Source organism: Anas platyrhynchos, chromosome 11 (genome assembly GCF_047663525.1).
Source record: "Anas platyrhynchos isolate ZD024472 breed Pekin duck chromosome 11, IASCAAS_PekinDuck_T2T, whole genome shotgun sequence".
NCBI lineage: Eukaryota > Metazoa > Chordata > Aves > Anseriformes > Anatidae > Anas > Anas platyrhynchos.
This window is the reverse complement of record NC_092597.1, coordinates 19,294,210-19,306,398: the sequence shown is the minus strand read 5'-3', so window position 1 is coordinate 19,306,398 and position 12,189 is coordinate 19,294,210. Positions and strand designations below refer to the sequence as shown.

Below are 12,189 nucleotides of genomic sequence, written 5' to 3'. Positions count from 1 at the left end.
CAGAAGACTGCAGAAAGATTTTCTCTTTACATATTTATGTCACATATTTAAAATTGGTCTGGCTTGAAAAACAGATCTAAGAAAATGCCTACTCTTGGCTTTTCCCCATGCCTTGCAAAGCTGTTGCATGGACAGTAGCAGGGTGGGCTGACCAGGCTTGCTCCACACTGTGTAGAACACTAGTAGCAATCTTAGAAAATTATAACAAAAACAAATAAACAGAACTAACAAAAACAACACATGCACAACTTAATTTAAAAACTATCAGCCTCATTTTGTTCAGAGTCTCCAATCAAGTGTTGTTGTTTGTTTTTTTTTTGGTGTTTCTAGCATCACTAAAAGTTGCACCGTGTTTCTGCATCAGGAGTGAAGTTCAGCTGAACTCAGTAGCAAAATTCAGGTTTTTAAAAGAAATCTCTTCCTCAGCCAGTGTGCTTCTCTGCAGGACTGTTAGAGTTTAAATCTTAACATTAAATCCCTGTTTTAAGATTTCACAAAAATGTATGTTTCATCAGCATGATAAAAAAAAATAAGAATCACATTCAAATTATTGGGTTCTTTGTAGGTTATAAAATCTAAGTGTCTGGGTGAAAATCAGAAAACAGTATGCCCTGAAATGGCAATTAAAGCAGGTACAGTTCACACATTCACTTTAGCAACTTGCCTATTGCAGTGGAAGTTAACATGTACACGATACATGGAAAGCATTGCCACAGAGCACTTTGCAACTACAAGACAAAAGCATTCAGCTACAGATGTCTAAGCACCTTTTACCCAGTTAAATATGTGTTTTTAAGAGAAAAAAAAAAAAAAAAAAGCTATGATCTATCTCGATTTCAGTATAGAGTCTCTGAAGATGAAAATAAAGGTGGCATTTCCCAGTAAATCAGATTATTCCAGCTCTTTTTTTTTCACCTCAACACATTTCAGCTATAAATTTGATTTCCTAAGCCACTTACATTATTTCTCTTGAAGTCTCCTTGCTTTACTGCTAGACTCAAGTTTAATACAATCACTCCCATGTCATCTTCTAAACTGTTGGGATCTTCCAATTTTAAAACCTGTTCAGTAGTTCTGCAAGAAAAAAAAAAAAAAAAAGAGAGAAAAAGCATTTGTTGACTTCAGTTAACTCGAGTTCATTACTAAAGGTCACACTGAGCTGTGCAAATTTCAGCCTCTTGTCTGAAATTCCCAACACTGAGTTTAAATATTAAAGGGAGAAGTCTGGAGGGTTTCCCCCTTAGTTCTGATAAAATACACAACCTTTTAAATAACACAGCCTATCATGTTATTATGTTATTATCTGCATTTCTCCAGATGTGGATACATGCTGAATTAAGTTACTGCTGCCTCTACTTCACGGGGAAGAAGAATGACAGGGAAACTCATCCAAGTGAATTTTCTAGCATTAATGGCTGGGATTTGACTCACAAGATCTGTATTCTGCTTTACTGCCACGTGCATTTCGTCTCCCTCCGTGACTCAGTTCCCTCACTGAAAAGAGGCTGGTATTTACCTGGTGGCACTGTCTCACAGACAAATTCATTAATGTTTCTGGAAACTCGGATACAACAGCCGTGGGAGCTATAATATATCCGCACAGGGAGAACTCATTTTCCCCCCCAAAAAAAGTCACACAGTGAGTGAGTATAAAAGAGAGAAATAAAACTTGAATTCCTGGCTTCCAGCTCCACATTCAGACCAAGCAGCAGTAGACAAAAGGCGAAGGGTTTGCCTCTGCACTAAATCAGGGCCAGATGCCGCTGCAGCAGGGATGAATGGGGGGGTGTTGGAAATGGGGGAGCTCACAGGCAGCAAGGCAAACCATTCCCCTGTTGAATTATCTGCAGAAAAAACACACCCCACTCTACATGGGGCTAATAGGGGGTCTCAACTTTCTTCTCTTCTTCTGCCATAAATCCACCTCTGTAGATAATTCTAGTGCAGCTTTCCATAAACAATACTGTATATATAAACACTTGTCCTTATTACTAGATACAAAAAGAAAAGTGTGCCTTCTTCTGAGCTGGGCTCCATCCAGTTTGGGTTGGATTCCGTACATAATGCCGGATAAAAGCATGCCTATGTGGGATTTATCTTAAGCTATTTCTCATGTTTTAAATGTGCTCCCCACCCTTCAATCAGAATAAGTTTTCATGAATAGATGAATTCCAAGCTATAGCAAAAGCATTTCATTACTTTGTTATGCTTCTCAATTAAGCTGCAATAACATTTAACTAAATAAACATATTACCTATTGAGTTCAAGTTCAGTGAGTGCTACGAATGCCGAACCCATGAAGTCAGAAGATGTTAAGTCTCGATCATACACCTGGTGGCAAAATAAAATATTTATAATTTTCACATCATAAGCCAGTTTTAGCCTGGATGATAAAAGAACAGATATTTTAAGGCCTTTATGATCAAAGCTTAAATATAATTCAGGGATAATTTTCCATCTCCCTGCTTTAATTTGTATTTTTAACTAAATATTTAAACAGTGTTTTGAAAGTGTCTTCTTAATATTATGTAAACAGAGACGTGTGCTGCTACAGATTGTGCCTGTTCCTTTATGCTCTCTGCAACAGAATGATGAAATGCTGCACAAAATCAGGTACTTCTTGCTACAGATGTTTTAGCAATTAGTGCTCACAACTGGTAGCTTGCAGTTCTGGTAACTGTAACGTTACTCATAATGAGAAAAGGCTTTGCTACTTGTCACGGCTGCATCCCAGGTAATAATTCTGTTCAACCCTGCCAAATTACACTCCTAAAACGTGCTTATGAAACCACTATTGATTTCACTAAGCTCGCACAAGCACAGTAAGTTAGAGCAGAATTTAGCTCTATAGTCTTAAACATATCCAGGCAAGGAATTTTATTTCAACTTGGGTTTTCATAGAATGAAAGCAAAACATGCAAGTAAAATCTGGAAAAGACATATGTGCATTTTAATTTGAAATTGCTCAAACTCTTCAACTGGATTGTGTTTTATGTTATCCTACTACAGTGGATAAAAAATCATTATGGTTTTAAAGTAGAAAACAATTGCTTAAAAGAGTATTTACCTATCTTTCAAAAATTTAAAACCCACACTTACCTTGATCCAGAGTTTTTGATCAAGGGTCTGTACAGGCAGCACTACAGTCTCATCCCAAACTGGGTTTAGGTTCTTGTAGACTACCTTACTTTTGTATAGAGTTTTCCCATTTAATTTAAATTTCACATATGGGTCACTTGTACCTGTGATAATTAATAAGAAATAGATTAGCACTGCCCCCATGTAAACCCATAATCGTAAAATGTATATTAATAAAACCATAAACAACAATAAATTAAAATGAGTTTTTAATATACATGTGTATGCATAATTGCCTATATAAAAATTTCTAATTCAATTGAACATAACCAAAAGGCTGTTTGAGAGTGGGCAACAAAATCTTCAGTTTGCTTGATCTATGCTGTGTTACTCTTAAAGAACGTTAATTATTCTTTAGTAACTTAGTTAACATTTTAATTTGGGTACAAAACAAACAAGGATGAAGAAATATTTACAGGGCAACTAGCAGAAGAGTGAAAGAGAAAATGTGATCCTGTGACTACAGACATATGAATAGACCAACACTAAAAAACATTGTAACTTTGGATAGGAGCTCGAAGGAAATCAGCAACAATAGCTAAAATGCTCATCAGGATTTCATCACTGGTGTCATTTGCCAATTTGTTTAAATCTGAATTGGAAACTTCACTGAAAAAATACTGGCATTGTTCACCAGCTTAGGATAAAACCATACACAGAGCAGACTTCGTAAAGAAAACAAATAACATTCAGGTAACATTTAAAAATCCAAACAGCACATTTTGCCATGGCAATAGCATTCAATATTTTTATGGAACAGATGCCCACAGACAGACCATGGGGCTCAAGCCACTCTGCAGCAATAGACAGACTTGCAGCTGTCAAAGGAAAACAGAAGAGGGAATCAACTTTTTATTACTATTATTATACCAATGGCATCTGCACTAACACCAATCACTGCGTAAGATACCAAAAAAAAAAAAAAAAAAAAAGAGGGAATGAGGTGCACAAAGCATTTAACTAGATAGTTGATTTAGACTTCACAGAAGTCTCAGACTGCCACTAACTGAAAAAGTAAAATTGAGGTCTAGCAGCACATACAATTAACTGATCCCAGGTGCTTCTTATCTGTCACATTCAGTATTGCCGGTACTGTACCTTACATTCAAAATTCCACTTCCCTGTTAACAGTTCAATTTCATTAGAAGAATCACAGCTAACCCAACAGACATATCCAGACCAGGCACTGCATGCTTCCAACACAGCCACCACTGCAAGCAGCACATTTTAAGGTGCTTATGGCAGAAGAAAAACTCCTCCACCAGACTTCACAAGTTCAGAAATTAACAGATTGTGTCCCCCCACAGGTACCCATGGAGCTACTGGTGACAAATGGGCAGCAGTTCGGAATGACCCAGTGCAAGACTAATACTCAGTCTTGTCGGTAATTTGGTGAAACAGTGAAAACACAAAAACTCCACATTCAAATATTCAAGGCTCTGATTAGTGCTATGTAAAGAAAAACTTGAGAAAAAATAGCTATGTGTTAGCATCTATTTGGAATTGAATAGTACCGTGAAGAATTATGTGCCTGGGACATATGGAGTTATTTTTAAGAATTGCAGAAAGTTTTATTCTACTTTCTTTTCAGAAGTGTTTCATTCACAGAAGGAAAATATTGATTGGATTTCAATTACTAACTACATCTGATCCTTTTTTAAATAGTTATTGCCAAAATCAACCTCTTTATTAATGTGAAAAATGCTGCAAACTTTAAAGAAATTTCTTTCCCGTCTTCTCTTAAAGATGAAAACAATAAATCCAAGGAAGTCAGAGATCGGTTTCTTAATGTTTTTTTAATGGGTTAGGACTAGACCTTTCAGTAGAATACTTATCCAAACTATGATTACGCTTTTGCATAAAACACACCGCTTGAAAACAGCACTTTTTACGCAATGAATGGGAACAGAAAGGTAAGACATATCCCCACGATAGAGGCAGTAGCCCTCAGAGGATGCAGAAGCTGAGAAATGACAGCATTGAGATCTTTGATGTTCTTCCAGCTCCAAAGATCCAGCTCCCTTCTCCTTTAAAAAGGAAAGAGGACTGACTATTATTTACAGGACAAGCAGGAGCAAACTGAATGTTCAAAAATAACAACAGCAATAATAATGTCCAGAATCTAGTCTGTGCATGAAATGGTAACCAGCCCAGATATGGAAAGCAGGTGTAGGAACTAAAAAATGAAGACGGTGCTGGAGGCAGGCAGTCTGTGGCCATAACAGACTGTGTTTTGGCACAGAAAACCCACAAGCAAGGACAAAACCTGAAAAGATAGAGAGAGAAAGAGGAGACGGAGAAAGCAAACAACCAACAAGTTCACTATTTGCAAGTACAAAACTCTGAGCCCTTTCTCTGAGGATGGGAAGCAAGAGGACCATATCTAAGTAAGCATCCCAATCGCATTATTGCCCTGAAAGCTATCCAGGTTGTTAATAAAGGGAAAAATAAGAAGAGGGGGAAAGGCTCCCTAGCACTGTTTGCGTGAATCAGGCTTTAGCAATTTTCCTTTTTTTTTTTTTTTTTTTATAAATACATACAGATATATATATATATAAAGCAAAAGAATATATATATCTATATAACAGTGGGGAAAAAGCTATAATAAAAAGAGGCCTTTAATTAAATAAGATTGCCACTGTGGGATCAGGCCTTCATGCTTGTCAGCTTACTCTCAAAATAAACATCTCAAAGCCAGGCCTCAGTGGTGTCACTTACTCGGGCAAGGCACGCCGGGTAATCCCTCGCGATCTTGACAGCTACATAATGTTCAAACTCCTTCACGGGTGAACGGCGGCACTCGCGCGAAAGAAAATATTAATGCCGGGAATTAATAGAAAAAGGGATGATGGTTTACAAAAGCCAAACAAGGAAGAAGTGTCAAGTTAGTACCACGTTAATTGTTAGGGAAAATAATTGCGAGCGGGCGCGGGTTGCGGCGGTGCTCGGCTGTCGGGCTGTCAGAGGGGTAACATCTCAACTAGGCAGGCAGGGGAACGGGGCCAGTGGCACGAGAGTGCAGCTCCGACATCCTACAAATGATGGGCTGACACCTCCACACTGGCAGACAGATGGACTTTAACCTCTGAGGCGGCAGCTGGGAGCAAACCAGGGCTCAGCAGCGTTTGCTCAGGTGGACCCGGGTGGCAAGGAGAGAAAAAGCGAGCTGGGCGATGGGGCTGGATAGAGAAGGGACACAGCACTGAAGCCCCTTTTCAGGCTTTCAAGGTTTCTCCCACACTGCATTGACAAAGCTCCTGTACCTCCTGGTGTTGCTGCACCCATCTCTTAGATGCCCCACATTGCTTTCAGGTGATCAGAGTAGGTTAAAAGGAGACAGGGAATGAGAAATAAGGCAGGTGGACCAGCCCCACCTGGCAGGATGAACAGCACAGATTGCAAATTATTATGAACAGTATTTGAGTTCAAGGCTTGAAGCTATTAGATGGCTTAAATGCTATTTATTAGGGACAATCTATAGTGTAACCAAAACAGAATAGCTTTTCCAAAGTGACTAGAGATTTTAGATATTAATTAGTCTGAAAAAGGACGTGTTTCATTTTCTTTTAGACACAACAGGTGCTTGAGAATTTTCTGAAGCCAGACCATTAGGAAAAAACTTCAGCAGCACCCTCCTAGCAAAAGCAACCAAGTCAACAACTTGTAAGCACTCGCACCCAGGGGTGCGCTGCAATGCAGGTTCTGAACCATCTCAACCACCTCAGCTGCAGTCACACGTCAGGGGGGTAACATGAGAACAATCCTGCTTGGAAGCAGTTAACAATTTAGACCCAGACAAACATTCTTTTGGTGCATAAAGCAAGGTGAGATGTTTTGAGGTGAACTCAAATATTATGCAATGACAAGAAGGTTGTTAAATAGTTAACTATATATGCATGTGTTAGATGATCTGCTTTTTAATCTAAAATCCAGTAAGAGTAAAAAAAAAAAAAAATTAAAAAAAAATAGGATGATTTCTAAAAAATCAATCAGTTTTCTCATTGGAGAAACATGCGTCTCAACTGTGATACTCCCCTGAATTAATTTCCATAATATCTATTTTTCCTCTTTTTTTCTTCCACTAACACTTACAAGCTATGAGTGCAGGCAGACCAAGCCTCAACTAAATTCTGAGCAAGCTTCAGTGACCAAAAGTTGCTGAGACACAGCATCAGGACAGGGCTTAGTAGCCCAAGAAACTGTTAATGGTGTTTTTAAATGGATACTGCTGCCCTCTAGCAGCAACCAAGAGATGTACCACTTCAGCCGTGTTTAATAATACTACACACTTGCTTCGTAATTACAAGAAAAACACCAGACCCGATATGATTTCAAACCACACTCCATTTTATAGGAGTAAACTTACTGGAAATACAGCATATGAAACAAGTCTTGTTACATAAATAAAAAAATTACCACCTAGTCGCCTTAAAATCCTGAAAGCTCAAAGCAAGAGCAGTATGAAACATAACCTAGACCATCTTAAGTTTCAGTTAAAATCCCGTATTTGAATCTGAAAAAGGAAATGAAGGATTTATTTTATATGCACATAAAGAATGTATTTCTTAAAATCTTCCTAGAAATAGAATTACTGGAGTTATTTACAATAAGAAGTAAAAGACATTTTATAATGGAACACACACTTTTCTTCTTAAGTGGAAAACCACTATCCTTGCAGAGATCAAGGCTTAAAGAGGAAACCAGAAAAAAAGTAATCTGATGGCAGGAAATCCAGGTAATTTTGGAAAGTTTTGTGCACAGCAAGATTACGCGACCAGATGGAAATGAAACATTTCTTGGAAACAAGCATCACCAATAGGCTCCTAGGGAAAATAAACCAAAAAAACTTGACCAAAGACATATGAGGAACACACGCAAACCCTCAGCTGAGGAGAAAAAAATAAGGAAAAGTGCCAGACATTTCAGAAATGGTGACTGAAATTAAACCAACAAAACAAACAAGATCCTAACAAAACGACATTTGGGACACAATGACAGCAAGAATAGATAGCTTATGACAAAGAGCAGATCAAACATGGAGCACAGGAGGGTGCAAGGACACAGCAGAAGCCACTTTTACATTACTAGTGAGCACCGAGGGCCTTTGGCATAAGTAGTTGCATCTTCTTGTATTTGTATTCTATGGCTTTATAAGAGCTCCTTGTAGGAGCCCCAAGACCCAGCGTGAGCTGTCAGGGAAGGCAGCTGCCCCTGAGAGTCAGCTTTCATGACAGAGAGATTGAACCATTTAAGAAATCTGTTATCTAAATTAGATACCTACCAAATAAAAGACCTGGTCTCTGGGCCCTACCTATTCTTTACCAGTGCTGCCATACTTATGTTTCTTAATCTAACCTTTATGTTACCAAAGGTGAGGGGCACATTTTGGAATCATTGCTTTTGTTCTAACTTAACCCATTTTCTTGAGGTTCCCCCATCTTTGTGCTTTCCTTTCCCAAGGCCAGTTGAGGAGGGAGGCTTGCAAGGATTGCCGTGCAGAGGCAAAGTTTCAGCCACCCGCTGTATTCGAAGAAACTGAATATGGAGCAGAGCAACAACTGCAGCACAAGCTGTTGTACACAGAGCTATACAGAATCCAGAAAACATCAAAATAAGTACCCAAAACCATCCAAATTCTTCACATTTGTAAATTAGTCATGATTATGCCTTTCAAAAAGAAGTGTGAAAAGTTGCCTAATACATCTGAATAATTAATAAATCTGAAGAGCTAATGATCTAATTGCAGATACCCTGAAAACAGAGAAAGTCTAAATTAATCAGCATGTTTGCAGGGAGCGATTCAGCCTAATTGCTCTGAGCATTTGCTTTCCAAACAATGGATTTATTCTGTGTAAGCTGACAAACGCCCAGCCCAGCGCAAACCCTTCCTCGCCTCCGGCACTTTGCTACCACTGTGGACCCAGGCAGGAGACAGTCCAGAGATACAGTGGGTGCAGGTCTACTGTAGGTTGTTGGTGTTTGCTGTTCCGTCCCCTTTCTTTCCATTTAATTTGCCCTAGGGAGACTGCATTTTTGCACAGTTCCCAGTGGTGGTAAAAGCTGCCCATGTGGCAGAGCAGCACGGCCTCTGCTGGCTTGGGGAGTCCTATAGAACCCACTGACTATCAAGTGGTTGGTATTAGAAGTGAGAGCAGCTGCTGACATGCTCTGACTGGGGGTGATGGGATGCACCCAGCCAAGAGACAGCTCCTTCTGAGCTTCTGCAACTCACCCTGCTCCTCACATGCATGTTTTCCATGTTCTGCTGCCTGGATCATGAGAGAAAGAAACAAGAGCAAAACCCAAGTGCAGCAGCAGGAGGCAACAAGGGAAACCTGATAGGAAGAAATAGAAAAGGACAGAGACAGGGTACAAAGAACTTGTAAAAAAGAAAAAAGAAAAATCTAGGAAATGCAAGTGTATGAATATATATATATATATATCAGGTTGGAGCAATACAGCCGAAGAAAAAAAAAATTAAGAACCACAAACACTCACAAGCTGACATCACATCCAAGAAATCTATTTCTCATAACCACAGTGGCTAACAGAGCAAAACATGCACTCAATACTTCAGAGGAGCAGGATTTAGAAACATGAGGAGCTTCTCACCCTTAAAGGCCCTCAGAACAGTTTGTTTTCTTATACCAGCAGTATAGCTGGGTTTGCCAACTGAAGGAAGGTAACACCTCCGTGCGACTGTGGCATCACACTCCTGCTCAGTGTCACTGTCACTGTTCTGGAAAGGTGATTCTTACAGGCAGCAGCAGGCACAGTCAGAGCATCTTGTGGCCATAAGGGACCAGGACATTTCAGGTTTCATTAGACTGACTCATACAAACTGACATCACTGTGTCCAAGGAAAGTGAACCAGCAAGTAGAAATGTGCTCCATCCACTCCCAGTTCAAAGCACATAGAGCTGGAAGTTGTGAGCTTCATTAAAAAGACTCAGAAATGCCAGGAAACCACAAAGGACATAACAAAATGGCAACACTTAAAACTGGTGACTGTGAATGTTTCACATTTCCTTGAGGCCAAATAAGATACACAATTTTTCTCTCTCCTGCAGAACTATCAGTGTTCCACAGATGCATGGTTCTAAAAAACATTTCTGTTTCTATCCATGGTATTAAAACTGCAGAGGTCAGAAACTCCTCAACAACCATGTTGTTCCGTGTTATCTAATAACAGTAATACTATACAAAGTATACAGAAAGCTAAATGTTGGGTTTGGGTTGGTACACACAGACAGAACCACAACCTTCAGCGTTTTATTCATCAGTTATAAATACGGAAGGACCCACACACCACCTAACATTAGGCACCCAATGTACATGCAGGTGATGTGACTGCCACTTGCTAAGTGTCTGCTTTGGCATTTTTAACGTATGAACTGTATCCCAAAAAGCACCAGAAAGAAGCAAATAAACCATACTCCAAGCAAGCTAATGACCCATGGGTAACATTTTGCCACCCTGCATCCCCAAGAGGGGGCACTGCAGTGTTGACCTGGAGAGGGATTTTTATTTTTTTTTTGGAGCCTCTCCCATGTCAGTAGAACAGAGATGCTGTTCTACAGCACTATGCTTCCTTGGCTTGGGTACAGAGAGACAAACAGGAAAAAAAAAAAAAAAAACCACCGATAGAAAAGACAATAGGTGAAGAAAAAAAAATAGTAAAAATTAGGTTAATAGATAATAAAGGTAAAGAGTAAGAATAATCTGGTAAAGCAAAGGAGAAATTTGAACTATACCAAAAGGAACACGTCCCAGAAAGAGCAGTACATAGTGGGGTGAAAATTCAGTAGAATACCTGGAAGGCTTGGGAAAAGTGAAGTCACCTGCCAGTCTTACAGTCTGGGGTTATCAGAACTACCCACCTTTACAGAGAAATATAATTAAAGCCTGTTTAATAACTTAAGTGTATAACGAGTAAAATTAGCCATGTGGATTTTCTGAGTAGAACGAAGACGACTTTCCAGCAACCATACTGGTGGCAGAAATATTTCTCCTCTGTTAAACACCACAGATTGATAGATACATACACGCACATACGTATATAAACACAAATGCACAATGCAACTGAAGCTGGAAATTGCCACCAGAGGGCAGCAAGGACCCGCTGTGCTGGGCTTTTCTTCCCTTAGAGCTCTCCAGCATTCCCTAACAGCCCTCAGCCAGGGAGATTGAAAGGAACTGGCAGTAAATTAAAATTAAGGGGAAAAGTGCATGCATGAGAAATGGGTAGGGCACCACATAAGTGTTTTTTTTTTTTTTTTTTTTTTTTTGAGTAAATACAGAGCTTCCCCAGAATGCAAACTGATGGTTCTGATGACTTCTTTGAGACATCTCTTTTTGGAGAAAATACTGTTAATAATTAATAAATATTAAAATTTAGGAAATTTAGAAAACTTATGGTAAGTCTAATTTAAACCAGCAATGCTGGTATACACTCTTCACCCAGGCTCTGTGGTTTAAATGTGGTCTTTTTGTTATTTAGGGTGTAACATACTCCACAGAGACAGAAGATTTGAAGTTAGCGTCCATCACTGACCAGACAAGCAGTTACCACTGGTATGACGACTCTATGTGGATAAAAGCAGCACAGTGCTACTGTCTTCCTATATACGAATGTTGAGACTCTACTGCCACTGCTACCTACCAAAGCATCTTTGCAGTTACTCACACAGGGCTAACCAGTGGATGCTTACCCCTCCAACACGCACAATAAAACACAGGACCAGGAACTCAGCATTTACCCCCTGCAGAGTTCCAGAGCAGCTCATTACACAAAATAAATAAATAAATGGGAAAGAGGGTTTGAAGCCCACTCCCAGCTGTGTCAGACAGCATTGCCTGGTTAGTTCTGGGGGTTTCCTGTTCCCACAACATGAATGAGCACGACTTGGCCCCTGGCCCTAGCCACAGCCAGAATCCTAGGATATGCTGGCTGCAGGCAATATGTTCCTGTATTCAAATTATTTGGAGTAGGCTAGTACACTCCAGAGCAGCGGCTGTATCTGGTGTCACAGCGGGTGAGAGGAGGGAAGT

At 39.6% G+C, this 12,189-nt stretch overlaps 1 protein-coding gene across 12 annotated transcripts in view; it reads right to left on the bottom strand.

The window, feature by feature from the left end:
• MCTP2 (multiple C2 and transmembrane domain containing 2) overlaps nucleotides 1–12,189 on the bottom strand; it is a 154,850-nt gene that overhangs the window by 84,686 nt on the left and 57,975 nt on the right. For all 12 annotated transcript variants that reach the window (XM_021266633.4, XM_013091756.5, XM_038185162.2 and 9 more), the window contains 3 exons: nucleotides 3,100–3,242; nucleotides 2,255–2,331; nucleotides 960–1,074 (listed from right to left, as the gene is read on the bottom strand). In XM_021266633.4, coding sequence (XP_021122308.4) covers nucleotides 960–1,074; nucleotides 2,255–2,331; nucleotides 3,100–3,242 — 335 coding nt within the window. The remainder of the gene's footprint in view (nucleotides 1–959; nucleotides 1,075–2,254; nucleotides 2,332–3,099; nucleotides 3,243–12,189) is intronic.